General features: G+C 42.9%; 1 protein-coding gene across 5 annotated transcripts in view; it reads right to left on the bottom strand.

Annotated features, from left to right (window-relative positions):
• Positions 1–12305, bottom strand: part of carmil3 (capping protein regulator and myosin 1 linker 3) — a 76964-nt gene extending 64659 nt beyond the window's left edge. For 2 of the 5 annotated variants that reach the window (XM_044218802.1, XM_044218803.1), the window contains exons 1-2: positions 12018–12304; positions 9262–9356 (exon numbers count right to left, since the gene is read on the bottom strand). In XM_044218802.1, coding sequence (XP_044074737.1) covers positions 9262–9356; positions 12018–12075 — 153 coding nt within the window. In that variant the 5' untranslated portion in view covers positions 12076–12304. Of the gene's footprint in view, positions 1–9261; positions 9357–12017 lie in introns of all 5 variants that reach the window. The other 3 variants (XM_044218799.1, XM_044218801.1, XM_044218800.1) reach the window with 3 other exon arrangements.
• Positions 12306–15148: the final 2843 nt, after the last annotated feature.

Genomic DNA, 15148 nt, shown 5'->3' with positions numbered 1-15148 from the left:
ACTAAATAAAATTTCAATGATTACAAATAATGAATTAAATTTCAGCTATCACAATAATGTAGTGATTATCACTAGATGTAAACTACAGTAAATTGGTCTAGAGTTCTAGATACAGATTAACTTTGCAGTTGACTACAAGTGAAATACTAATTATACATTTGTCAGTTAAGTCCTGATGAAAGAAGAGTGCTTTCTCGCCCTATTTTTCATCCATAAAATTTTTGAATTTCTTAAATAGTAATCAGAAAGAAAATTTGTTATATTTCTAAAATAGTGTCCAATATCAATTCTCATTTTAATATCGTTTTATAGCACTCACTGGGTGTACATTTTGACAGTATTGTTTACTGTCCCCCTTAGATGGATCTGTAGCCCCCTAGAAAAAGTCCTGCTGGGCCCATTTGAAACAACTAAGGTTTTTCTAAAGTAACAAAAAATTATTTCTTTCAAGCATCAAGCCATGGAGATGAATTATCCAGCCATTAATATTAACTGGCACAGATAGCCAGAGCTTAAGCCACAACCAAGATTTTTTTCCCCTCATGTGGCATTCTGGCAACCTTCTCCTCCACAAATCAATCGAAAATCCTAAAAGCCAAGATTCATTTTCCGCGCAGGAAATCCTCTGAGATGAGATGGTCGACTTTTTTGACCAGGTCAGGGACACAGCAGGTGACAATCTCAAAAAGTGATGGCGAGAAAAAAGGAGTGGTAGTCGAAGATGATGGGATGGGGGGGTACAGAGGTGCCCTTGCTGTGACAGCACAGTGTCAGACGCACTAGTTCAAAGAGCCAGCCAGCCAGCCAGCCGGCCCCTGAAGCAGACCGCGAGGGCAGGGTGGGAGTGTGTGTCATGCAGAGGGAGTACGTGTACAATACGTGCATGCAAACAATAAATCAGTATCAGTTTCTGGATGTGTGTGTTTGCATGCACACGCAGCCGAGAGGGCAGAGGGCGGGGGCTTATATTAATCATAAGCTGCCAGGCTCTGGGTCTTGCACTTCAAACGAGATGGTGCAAATCAAAGTGTGTCTCTGGGTCGTGTGTGTGTGTGTGTGTCTGTGTGTCTGTGTGTGTGTGTGTGTGTGTGTTGCAGCGCTGCCTCTGAGGGAACAAGCCGAGGATCAGTGCCAGATTTGGCCGCCTGCGGTATTTCTGGCTTGGCCACAAGGGCATTTTAAAACACACACACACACACACACACAGAGCGCAAAATCTGAAACATTCCGATACAGACATTTGCATAAGTCCGGCATGCTAGTACACCACACACACTCCATTTTTACTCTCATGCACGTATAATGATGCACAATAGCTTGCTAAGCTGGCTTTGGACTACACTCCCCTGTCTCTCCCTCTCCCTGCCTCTCTCTCTCTCTCTCTCTCACACACACACACACACACACACACACACACACACAGCTACCATCACTCAAGTGAACTCAGCATCACAAGAACACAACCCTGCCATCAGTCAATCTGTCAGCTTACGTGCATGTGTGTGTGTGTGTGTGTGTGTGTGTGTGTGTGTGTGTGTGTGTGTGTGTGTGTGTGTGTGTGTGTGTGTATAAATGACAGGGGGTTTGAAAGCACAGATGCCCCAGGTCCTGCTTCATAAGTGGACTTTAGAGTGCTTGAAAGAGAGAGGGATGGAGCCAAATGAGAGGAAAGAAATGCAAAGCTCAAAAACACATCTTGTTCCAGATTCTCTCATAAAAACTGAGTCCAATGCGTCTAAATCAAAGAGATGGCAAAGAGAACGTTCTGAAACCCAAAGGACCTCTTAAAAAGACAGAAAAAGATAGGGAAAGAGAGACTGATAATGGGAAGGGGTTGCAGGGTTGTACTATAGATGAGAGTAAGAGATGGGATAGAGTGCATAAGAGCAGAAACAGGGGCTGAAGAGTGGCCAGGATTGGGTGAATGGGCTGAGGGGAAAATAAAAAAAAAAAACGTGAGCAAATGTGAGATAGAGACAAGCAGTGAGTGTGGGAGAGGCCAAATGGATGAGGAAAGAGGGAGAGAGAGAAGAGGGCTGGATACAGCAGTATCAGGACAATGAGAGGGAGGGAGAAAAGGAAAGAAGGAAAATGAATAGGATGGAGATAAAATAGAGGCAGAGATACTTTGTGGTGCCTCTCAGCCCTGACAACTCACACACACACACACACACACACACACACACACACTCTCATTCACACTTACTCTCCTTCTCATGGGGAAAGAGAGAAGGTCAGCAGTCACACTTCATAGCCTCTCCGCCATAGGCTACCGACATGTGTTATGATAATCAAAAGAAAGCACAGTCCTAATTACAGCACAGACCGCTTGCCACGCACCGTCAGATGGTAAATCCCAGACACTTGCAGAGAAAATGACTCCACATTGACTACCTCACAGCGAAAAGCCGTGAAAAGAAAATCACGGATGATGCAGTGGTAATGTTCGCCATTACACAAAAAATAGAAGAAGTGTTGACTGAAAGAATAGAAGATTCGGCTGCCAGCACGGACTGTCTCTGCTTTACTGCTTTGTTCTCGGTTTTATTTCACAGTCCAACACACAGTTGGAGTCTCTCTGCAACAAAGGGTCACTGAAAGCAAGGCCCAGTTTCACCGTTAAAATGTAAAAGTTGATTACATAATTCAGTGAGCATGTCATGCTTTTGAGTTTGTTTACCACCACGCACGATTTTTGTCGCTTAAAAAACAAGTAGTTCAAAAGTGGGTTAAACTTTGGCGCAACTTTAGCTTCAGTGATCATCTATTCACAGTACTGCTGGCTCAGTTGTCTAAAACACAAACCATGTAGAGTACAAAAACCCTGGGTTTGAATCTGGACCGGGACCTTGAGAATATAAAAACATTCTCCCACCCTGAATCTTCTGTCTAGTTTCATAGTGTTAAAGAAGTCATAAAAGCCAAAATTAAGAGGCTTTGGAAATCTTTTGGGCTATTTTGGAGCAGTTTTGTTGCTTGGCAATGTGCTATATTTCAGATTTTCAGCCCCATTCTCTGGGAGTTTTCAAAAGGTATTCTGGGAAATGTAGCAAATCAGTAATTGAATGACATGAAGCAAGATCCCGGAAAGCGGGTTCACTGAGAAAGTCAATTACGACACTTGTCAAATGCAATGATCACAAATTGATTAAGATAGATATTGTGAGTAGAGATGTGCAGGTATACGGGTTTTACTATATTCCGTGTTGAAACACCGTCGATTGATGGTAACAATACCGCCTAAAATTTCTGTTGCCGTCATTACCTTTGTCAAACAGAGGCAGAGCAACCACAGCAGGGCCAGCGAATAAAGTTCCTGCCTGTCTAGCATTAGCTACTATGGTCATGACTTGCTATGCTAACATTAGCTAGCTGTAACGTTCACTAAGAGCATGGATTTTACATGACTGACAAAAGGGGAAATTCCCTGCCTCAAGATAAAGCAGATTACGTCCTTCCTTAAGGGTCAGCTTCAGCTCTGCCTGTGGTGTTTGTTGGCAGTAGTGCGGAGGTATTTGATGTATTTGATGTTGGTTAGGTTTGACCAAATCTAAGGCTTACTATACCTACGATATTTTAGCACTTATAGTAGTATTTCAGGAAAGTGAGAGCTCCTTCCACAGCCACAGTAAGCACTACACAGGTGATTTTACAGGCTGAGTGGTACTCCCCATAATGAGTACCTGAACTTGATGTATAAAAAAGGCCACTTTAATGTCAGTGGTCTAATATGAGTATTTTAACGATGTAGGCTTGGATTTACTACCAGTGAATTACCTCAGGGCCTGGATAAATCAGTTAAGCACAAGTCAGTGATGTGGTATACACTGGACAGAGCACTGAGGAACAGAAGCAATTTAACAATTCCAAAGAGCGATAAAAGTCAATAATTAAGAAGACGCACAGCGATAAGATTGAAAACGCTAATTCATGCAGATGAGGTTAAAAAAAAAAAAAAAAACCCCAAGGAGTAAAAGAAACATAGAAGCTTAATAACAATAGGGGCAGATCTTGGAACCAATGAGCTTTACACTACTTTTATTTACTTACATTTATTTAGTCCCAAAACGCTCAGTTAGCCATGCATCCACATTTGGCAATGGTATTAACTGCCAACAGCTGCAACTTTAAAGTCAAATTGATTTTATTTACAGTATTTAGCACCCAAACAAGTTTTACAATCTGTCAATTCTTGAGACCCTCTGCAAAAACGTGAGCAAAAAGGCAAAACAGGAGGTATCCCTCTTCCATGCAATGTACATGTAGAGAGAGAAGTAGTGGGCGTGGAATTATAAAATGGTGAAAGAGAATTGAAAAATTAAGAAAATAAAAAGTATACAAAAAAAGTACAGAAAGTATTATATTAACCCTTTAATAGTCCTCTCAACCATTTGGTAGAGCACATTTTGAGCTGTGATGGCTTGTTGAAAAATGAGTTGTTCATCTCTAGCACTCGTTTGAAGTATGTTCTTAGGCCCGAAAAAATTCCCAGGGTGCACCGCACTTTTCAGAACCAGACCTTTCCAGGTGGCTTCCTTCTAGAAAATTAGCAACAGAAAAATCCCTCAGCAAGTGCCCCGTTTGTGGTAAAGTTTTCATAGGTAGTTGTTTTTGTTACAGAAGGTTTACTGAATAGGATGATGTACATTAATACAGCCAAACGTCTGATGACTAGTGGTAAAAATAGTTAGCTAACTTTTTTTTTTTTTACAAAGTCTTATGATTATAAAGTGTTCAATATGAATTTTTTGGACTTTTTCAATGTAATAAATAATAATAAATACAGGGTGATATTGATAATATTTCAACAAAGCCACATTTAATCACAATAATCACTCACTCCTGTCTTAAGGGTGTATTCTAGATATAGGAAGTATTTCTTATGCACTTCTTGTATAAAATCAGTGAATATATTATATTATCATAGATGTATTGTCTAAACAGGTACACATGTACTTGATTACTGTGTAAAGATGGATTCTTTTGGAGTACAGCTGCACAAAATGTGGTGCTTTTGTTTTCTCCTGGCATTTTTAGATGCGAAGCCTCTCTATGAGCTGTAGGTGAACCTCACTCATTAGCTAGGCGCGCTCCAATACGTTGTTTGTTTGCAGTTACATGATTCCGATGACGCTCAAAATTCAGAATGAGGCAGGAAGTGAAAGGCAGAGTGGACAAGATGGAGGAAAGCCCGTACTGTGCTAGTTATTGTATACTCATTGTGTTGTCTCAGTCAACGTGTGTGAAATCTGGAATCAGCAAATTCATTCTTAAACTACGGCTAAAAACCTATTTTGAGGTCACAACGACCTTTGAGTCAAAAGTGTCACCCATTCTGTGAAATATGATCACAATCTCCCCTTCTGTTCCTGAGTTATGGTGTTGAGTAATGGCCAAAAAAACGTGTTTTTCTAGGACATTATGATGTCACAGTGAAGTTGACCTTTCACCACCAAATTCTAATCACTTCATCCTTGAGTCAAAGTGGACGTTTGTGCCAAATTTGAAGAAATTCCCTCAAGGCATTCCTGAGATATTGCGTTCACGAGAATGGGATGGACGGACAGACGGACGACCTGAAAACATAATGCCTCCGCCCACGGCTGTTGCCGGCGCGAAGGCATAAAAAAATCGTGCAGATTGCTAAGAGCGTACTTTTACTGTAAATGGACATTTCTACCATTTGGTACAGGCTCATAATGACAAATAATGATTTTTCTTGTTAATGCCCAAAGGAACTAACAAGAATCATGCATAAATGATTTTGAAAAAAAAAAAAATTTAATTTGTGCAGAATAAAGCAACTTCAAAAAGTGATTGCTGACCATAAATCATTATTATATATTACCTCCACCAATTTTCTAAATAACAGCCCGGCTATAAACAAACAGAGCCCTCTCTGCGCATGCAACTACAACCAAATCTTTCAATGCTGCACCACTAACTCGGCCTCAGACCTCAGTCCTCATGAGCAGGACCTCCGCGTAACCGCAGAATCTAAGTGCAAATAAGCGTCTGAAGCACCCGAGTGTGCTCAGGACTGTCAAATAGTAGCATTGTCAGCCAGTAATAGGTCCATTATTAGGTAGGAGTGAGGGAACCGCAGTGTCAAGAGAGGATAACACGGAGCGACTGATCAGGATAAATAAGTGGCGGAAGAGCCAAATCGGCAACTGGGGCATCACAATACATCAGAGATTTCCTTCCTCCTCTCTCCTTCCTCCGTTCCCTTTCCTCTTGTGGGATGCCCTCCCTTCCTCTTCCATCGCTCCCACCCACTCCTCCCTCCCTCCCTGTCTCTCTCCCCCTCTCTGCCTTTGAAGATGCTTTGTTTTCTGAGTTGCCTCTAATCTTCAAATAGGGTGATCTAATAATGGCCGTAAGAAGGCATATGCGGGCAAGTTTTGATGCACTGAACCATTTGTGTCTGTGCTGATGCCTCCTGCACATGTCAAACTGTTCGCATGAGTGTGTGTGTGTGTGTGTGTGTGTGCATGCACGCCCACGTGATGGAAACATGAATGTTGATGCTTCCCAACGCATTGCCCTGGGTGCAGTTTGGATGTCATGCTGAGCCCTCTCTGTGCCTGTCTGAGATGGGTGAGGGGAGTCAACCCTGCGTGTGTGTGTGTGTGTGTGTGTGTGTGTGTGTGTGTGTGTGTGTGCGCGCATGTCTAGCAGCATGATGGCTGGTACAGTCAACACACACAGACAGCTGGATACCAGCAGTCTCCAGAGGGAAAAGAAAGAGCAAGATGTAGAACAAAGACTTTTATACAGTCAATATAAACTTGATGGATAACATAATAAAAACTCCTTCCACAAACTAAACAAACCAGAGAAATCGAGATGAAAGCTATGATCCTGTCCAGATTTGAGCTGCTAAATCTAATTCAGCTAAGAATTGGGGGATCCACATGAAAGGGAGGATAAAGGTAAAAGTAGGCCTCGCCCAAGCCTTCAGGCTTAAAAAAATGATTTTCAAGACTAAGTTTCATCTCTGTATTAGAAAGCAATCCTAAAATATAGGGCTGTGACGAAAGCCACATGACCGCAATACCGCAGGCATGCGATACCTTCCTCGGGGTTGAGCTCATTACCAACATCACAGCAAAATTTTATTTTTTTCCGATCTATTGACAAGAGTATAGGGTCAATCTCATGTTACTCCATTGCACAATGCGTTTGAGATCAGAGCAGTCACAAACATGCCCTGTCAGGAACACAGCCTCCGATTGGTCGACAGACTTAACCAAAGGCATCATGGGATTGACAGTGGACTGCTAACAACAACAATAACGGTTTTCAACACGGAAAAAAATGGATAAATAATCACAGAAGACATTCAGTGTTGGATTTATCATTGTTATGAGTAGCTCCTTTAAAGAATAGGGCAGTGTGTGTAGCGAGTGTGTGGTTGAGCGAGTGAGAGAGAGAGAGAGAGAGTGACTGTGAATGCGAGCGGAGCAGAGGAAAAGGTTAGCAGTGAAGATGTCAATCTGGCAGCGTGTTAATAAACGCTGCAGCTTCTCAAGACCGAGTAAAGTCTCGTCTGTTGTTTCCCAACTGCTGGGAAAGTGAAGGGGGTCAGCCCCGAAGTAAGAATCTACTTCGGCCCTGGAGGAAAACAAACATCTCCCCTGTGCTTCCCGACTACGGTCTGGAAGCTACTCAGGAAAGGTTAATTCTGTAACCATTTACTGCCAGATCGACAGCTTCACTGCTAAACTTTTCCTCTGCTCCGCTCGCATTTACTGTCACTTTCTGCCACTCTCTCTCACTCGCTTGCTCAACCACACACCCGCTACACACACATTATGCACTGTCCTGTTCCTTAAAAGGAGCTATGCTACTCCTATAACATCATTATGGATTTATTTTACAAAGTCTGGGGGCATTGGCGGTAAACCGCCAAACCACAGGAATACGTTGCTTTTTCACTGTGGTTAGAAAAAAATCCACAGCCCTACTAAAAATATTCCACTTTCTCTAACTACCATGTATGACATTTTCAAGCATGAGTGAATATTTTGTGCACAATACCTAGAGAGACTGAAACAAACAGTCTATTTACAAACTCCCTCAGCTGTTCACCCTTTATACATCCAAACAAATTTATCCATTAGAGTGAAAAGATTGCCTTTCAGAGGGGGAGACCTTGACAACGAGCTAGAATGAATGCTTATATCCATCTCCTCCCGCTCGCCTCCCTTCCCTTGAAAGAATTCGGAGCAGTGGCAGCAGCCAAGGCCCATTTGGATAGTAAAAAACTCTCATAAGGCAGAAACCTAATTGAATTGCTTCTGATGGAAAGAGGAGCTCAATAACCTTTTACAGGTTTGAGTAAAGAGGGAAGGGCATAAAGGGGAGAGACGGAGAGAAAGTGAGAGGCGACTGGCATGGTGGTGGTAGTGGGAGGAGGGGGGTGATGACGGGGGGGAGAATAATCAAGATAGACAGATAAGGATGGAGGGGGAGAGGAAACAAAGATAGGGGTGGTAACGATGGAGATAGACGGAGGCGGGAGCAGGGGGGAGATGGAGAAGAGAAATTAGAGACAGAAAACTGAGAGAAGTACAGATTAATAGTTTTGATTGGCTTATCAGCTTGTCTTTTTTGTTGTCCTGAGGGGAGGAAATGAGCTCATTCTCGCGCATAGCAACCATTTGTGATTAACTGATCAGTCACTAATGTGCCTGACTAGTTGACAATTTCTCAATAACAAAAAAGGTTGCCATGGCTCGCACAAGCTCCTTGAACACATCGCAGGCTGCCCACACACCCTCTGGCATACACTCACACAGGCTTCTTCTTCAGAAAACAAAAACAATAAATGATGCCCCTGTATGTACACCATGTCAGGCTTACACACACACACACACACAGTCACACACACAACTCTTGCCTGTGGCATTAAGGCCATCCTGCCACATCTAATAAACTCTGAGGATGGACTCAGTAGGCCATGGCATGGTGTCCACTTTGCTCTGCTTAGGCAGCATCTGTCTTAAGCCTGATTTTCAACGCGTCTGTTGTGTGTCTCAGGAATGCGTAATCTGTGACTTCTTATGGCTCTTTCAATTTGTCACAATTAACTGCCATTGATTTCCATTTTGTCTGTAAGGAGTCAGTGCCGCTCCGTTCCATGTTCAAACACCTCACGCGTAAAGACGCTTTCACTTTAACAAAGAATATCTCTTTCTGGTGTGACAGCAGACAGCAGGGGGGATGGTTGGGTGTGAGGGTGCTGGCGTCTCTCACCAGAATCCTGTCCTCTGTTTTGCCGCTCCTGGTGTCCTGCTTGATGGCTCGCACAAACTTAATGGCCTGCTTGTCCAGCACCTTCCTGATGCTCTCTGGAGAGACGAGCAGAGGAAAAAAAGGGTAAAACAGGAGAGCTAATTACATAATGTAAACACATGACAGAATGAAAAGCGTTGCCCTGAGATGCACTCAGAAACACTGTAAAAAGCTTTTAAAGGGGGAAATGAATAAATTCAAATATACAGCTGGGTGACAAATGGAAGCAAAAACCTGAATAAATGAGTGGAGAAACATTAAGCATGGACATATTTTCTCTCCCGATACCAATTCTGATACTTCAACTCAGGATATTAAGTGATACAGAGTACTGCTCTAATACCAGGGCTCTTTTTTCCCCCCCTTTATACCTTACTGCATGGATCCGATTGGGTCATTCCTCTATGTGTAAATTCACATGAGGACATAACTACACATCACTTCTTAACTGTAAGAGGAAGCTAGAGGTAACTATTCATGAAGTGACATTAGCGTACTACAACAACTGAATGGGGCAGAACAACTGTTAGCAAGTATTCATGAATAACACAATATTAGGGGGTGCTGTGGTGCTCAAACTTCTGTCGACAGCCAAGTGCGACTGTGTAAAAGTGGAATCACTGAATTTTATAAACAGCAGTGACCCAAAAGCAGATTTTAATGTGGATGAGGCTGATACCTGATCCACTTAATAAGGTCAGTATCGGCGCTGATACCGATCCAGCGTATTGGATCTGTAGCCTACATAAGGACCCAACCCCAACCCAACTGAACACCTATGGGAAATTTTGGTCAGACAGCGCTATCCACCACCATCATCCAAACTCCAAGAATGGTTGACTTTGACACATGCTCTTCGTCAGCAGATAAAATTTGCTCAAGGGCAAGAATGAACTGTCAAGCGCAACATTTAAGCCAACATGGTGAGAGCTTCTGTTTGAAATCTTCCATCCAAATGAGTTCTACAGTATTTTAATATAGCTGTGTATGAGAAAATGTGCCCATATCCCAGCGAAAGCATCACATGGATGCTGATGATGCTGTCATCGTGTCTTGTCTTTGAGTTTCATCTTAGGGTTTGACTTGTGGATTATTCCTTTTTAAAGACAGCCACACAGTCACAGAGACAAGTAGACAGCTACAAAGACACAAACATGAGGACAGGCGCGCGCACACACACACGCACAAAACCTCTAGCTGTAGAGGACTCATAACTGGGCTATTTTTAGCCTTAGAGAAAGAAAGAAGCAGCCCGGCTCATCTCAATGGAACCGACCACAAGATCCAGAGCTGCAATCTGTAGGGGCCTCTACTCCACCACACCACGCGACCCTGCTGAAACTCACTGAACCGCACCAGAGGCCTCCTCCATTTCCATCTCCTCCACAACAACCAACATAATACAACCTGCTATTCCCAAACACAATGTCAACCTATATCCTCAGACTGCAAACACACACACATATGCCTGCAAGCTGTGCGATATTCACATATCAAGCGGGGCCACCCGTGCTAAATATGAGCCCAGATGGAGATACAGCACGTCATGCTGTGTCACAATCTCCCAACTCTCTCACTATGGCACACTCAATATTCTCACGTTCCACATTCAGCAACAACCATAAAGTTGGCTCTCACACTTGAGTGAGCAGCAGCAGATGTGGGGAGGACGATGCAGGGACATGGAGGGGGGGAAATCACACCGGCAGATCGATGGGGGGTCAGCCGAAGAGAAACGGAGTTATTGACATTAAGCTGGGTAAGACCCAATCGCTTAAACCTTTTAACACAGTCTGTGCCCCCCCCCCTCCTCCAAGGCCTGCTGGTGTGACCTGCATCTGCTCCCAAAGGGGTGAAGAGGGGCAGGAGGGGGGGAAGAAAAAGTACCAGGATGGGTCAGTCCCCCCTTTTATTCCCTCCCATATCCCTACTGCCTTTTTGACAGTTTGATGGATCTGCTCACTCACCTCCCCCCCATCATCTTGTCCTCCATTGGCAGGTGTGTTAATGGCCTAATGCCGCCCGACTTTTATCACCAGGCCAGACAGATGGAGCTCGACCAGGTTGAGCTGGTAAACAGCGGGATTTAACTCGCCCGCGTCAGGATAATTAGCAGCGAGAGACACACACCTTCTTTAACACCTTCTTATCCAAACAATGTTGGTGTGTGTGTGTGTGTGTGTGTGTGTGTGTGCTGTACTGTCCAATCTCCCCAGCAGGGAGAGGCTCAGCCTGTGTGCAGCTGAACCCATGCTGCCGGCTGCACGCAAAGCGCTCCCGGTCGCACAATAACACCCACGCTCACACACGCAGAGAGAAAAAGAAATATGAAAACTCCTAATGAATGCACATCAAAGCCACGACGCGCACGCATGCACCCTAACACTTAGAAATTCCTCTGACAGCACTACAGGACCCCTGTGCGCGAGACATTTCACGGCTGATCTTTATGCCAAAAATCAATCCGAAAGTGAACGCTCCCGCTCCCAGATCGATGGGATTAACAATCTCCGCAAGCTTCAACAGCCATTAACTCTTTTGCCTTGGGACGCATTTCCTGTGCTTGCCCGAGGTGATAACTCTTTTCAAATCAAACGCACTGGAACTGCAAAGCGGAGATTTAAAGAGCAGCCGAGTAAAGACAAACTAACCCCGCGCGTCCCTTCTCAATGAGAGGTAAAAACATGCTTCCCCGAAAAACTCATGTTCGAGCTCACCTGTGATTTCTCTGCTGACGTTGACAAAACCCGCCGCTGTGGTCTCCTTTGAGGCCATGGTGCGCTCCTCCCGCCGGTCCGGCCCCTTGTCCTTCCTCCGCTCTCTAATGTCCCCTCAGCGCACTTCTTCTTCTTCTTCTTCGCTCCTGTTTTTTCCTCCCTCCTGGAGCCTGCAGGTGCTCCGGGCGCAGCAACAGCCCGTACAGCGTGATGAAGCGTGTGAAGCGATGCCGTGGTGCGCACTGGCAAAAAAAAAAAAACCCGAGGAGCGCCTCCGACTTCAGCACTCAAGCACATGAGAGAGAGAGAGACAGAGAGAGAGAGAGAGAGAGTTGCATTGGGGGTGGGAGGTGGAAGGGTTAGAGGCTGTGCCATTGTATTTTCATCATCAAGTTTAAGATTCAACAGATTATTGTTAAATCTACCACATTTGCTTGGAAGTAGTGTTCTCATGACAGGGAATTACATTCAGAGGGCCCCAAACAGAGAGAGGTCCCTTCAGGTAAGATCAATACTGAATTGAGTGCAAAAGGGATGAGGGGTCCAGATTTACTTGTCATTCACTTGGCTCAGCATGGATCCAAACTAGGGTATGTGGTAGCCCACTTACAGGGTTAGGGTTAGGGTCAGCGTTCTTGACCCCCAGGTAACAGCTAAAGGGGATAAACAATGAACAACACATATTGTTTACCACTGACAGCAGTGGAACTCACAAAGATCCAGTTGGTAAATCCATAGAACACCTCAGAAGTCTCAGAATTACTATAATCAATCAATAAATAATCAATCACAAGAGGGGTGCAGCTGCGTGAACTATTAGGCTACACCTGAAGATGTCTTGTAATCCCTGACTTACAAGATCTAAGTCTATCACTGACGACGCTGAGTGGTGAGTAAATCTGGCCACACTTTAGGCTTCTTACATTCTCTTGTTTGTAATTGCTGTTTTTTTTTATGAAGCCCCAAGATGTTCATTATTAAACAAGTAAATAAGACACGATTCAATAAATAATTATATATTTTTTAAATATATGCATGAACCAATTAGTCATGAAATAATTTAAGGAATTACTAAAACTCAATTCATTAGTGTGAAATGTAATTCATTTTTATTTCATTGGATATATTTTTTTTATTTCAAAGTGTCTTTTTCAAAAATTTTCAAATGTTGTTTTTAAATTTCATAATAGCATTTTTCCCAGAGCCACTTTTTATGGCAGTGGAGTGTGCCCGCCCCCCTCACCTTTCAGCCAATCTCTTGGCAGGCTCACCAACCGTCACCAAACTGTAGCCAGCTAGCTAGCTCTTGCTAGAGCAACGGCAATGCTGAAGTAATTCTGAACTAGGAGCTGGTGATGGGAAATACAGCTCTTTGAAGGGAGCCGAATCTTATGGCGCTGTTCCTTTCCGAGAGCCGTTCAAAAGAACAGCTCACTATTCTTTTTTCTTTTTTCAGGGGCGGGGTTTACTAGGTTTATCTGCGAAATAATCACTAGGATAATGATAGGGTAAGATTTGGATCAGATTCAGACTTCAGACATCAGTATAATTTCATTTTGCATGTGTGGACTAAGTTTAGCAGCACTAAAGTACTCGTTGCCATACCCAATGTCAATGATCTGCATCGTAAACATTACACAAGGTCACGCCGACTCCCTCTGCTTTGTCAGTGAATTTTAATACTTTGAATTTAGCCTCAGTATGAAATGTGTTATGTATGAACCACTACGCGGCGTGGATTTAGGGCAGGCAGTAAAATTTGATAAAAAGAGTACGACTCAGTTCCCTTCATTCGTACCAAAGAGCCGTTGAAAAGAATCGGATCGTTCACGAATGTAACATCACGACTAGGAGCCGCTGCTGTAAATAAACACAGTGCACAGTTACAGTACAATAACCACCCTCTCCTTTTATTTAGCTTCACAAAGCTACACATGCTACCTAACTAGCCAGCTAACTAGCTGGATTGGCTTGTGAGCGTGGATTTATTACTCAGCATTGAAATGAGGAGCCAGTGTTAGCAGCAACGGCTATTTTTCACATTTGATTACATTATTTCATGTTTTATTGGTTTCATATTATATTTTACTTTATGTTTTCTATGATTATTTATTTTCTAATGCTTTATTTATCTAGGTAACACTGAACACTTTTGGCCTCCATATTTTTTTTTAATCTTGTTTAACCTTTATTTGACCTGGAAATCCTAATTGAGATTAAAAATCGCTTTTTCAAGAGTTTCCTGGCCAAAATAGGCAGCATTAACAACGAAGTTCAGACAAAAAGGCATAAGACAGATAACACAATATATGCAACAAAGGAAATTAACAAATGCAATCACAAAATAATGATAAGATTGTCATTGAATTGACAATTATAGAAAAGATTCTAAATTACACTTTATAACAACCCAAGCGCTGTCTAAAACCATAATAATAACATAAAATAATAAGACCAATCAAAAATTTTATGAAACTCATTCAGGTTAACGCATCAAGATTCTGAAATACCCCAAAACACCAGCAGCCAGTAGAGAACATTTTCTGAAAATTACCACATTTTGCAATTTTAGATCCAATTGCAGAAGGTTCCAGGCAGCATATATAAAGCTCTTTTACCTGATCACCAAATGGAGGACAGCCTACCTGACTTTTTTATTTCCTTCTGAACTACTGACGACAATCTGGTCATGATGGCCCCAAATCCTTCTGCCAGAAGAACAGAATAGAAACTATTGTCTGAATGAGAAAACTCCAAAAACGTAATCTTCAACATTAGCCAAAATAGTCAGGATTAGATAGTTAGAATGGTTTTCAGAAAGCATTCAAAGCATTCACCTGGATTCTTATATTCTCCTGTGTCTGTTTTTTCCCCCCACACATAATAAGTAATTATTTATATGAAGAATGTTTAAACCGGAGCTCCTCACAGAAAAGTAATACTTTTATGTCAGAGCAGAAAGTTGATTTGATGTTTTTGATAAATGTGTTTTCAAGGCAATATTTCTGTAATGATGTGAGGACATTGAGGGAACAGAACCATATATCAAACAGTTTCATTCAGTGCCTTTCTCCTCGGAGCTGCGAGATCACCACTCATGGCTGTGATAGGATTTGGGATGGAGAATTGGG

The sequence above is a fragment of the Siniperca chuatsi genome, linkage group LG13, assembly GCF_020085105.1.
Source record: "Siniperca chuatsi isolate FFG_IHB_CAS linkage group LG13, ASM2008510v1, whole genome shotgun sequence".
Lineage (NCBI taxonomy): Eukaryota > Metazoa > Chordata > Actinopteri > Centrarchiformes > Sinipercidae > Siniperca > Siniperca chuatsi.
Note: the sequence above shows the minus strand (reverse complement) of the source record. Positions and strands in the feature narration are given on the sequence as shown.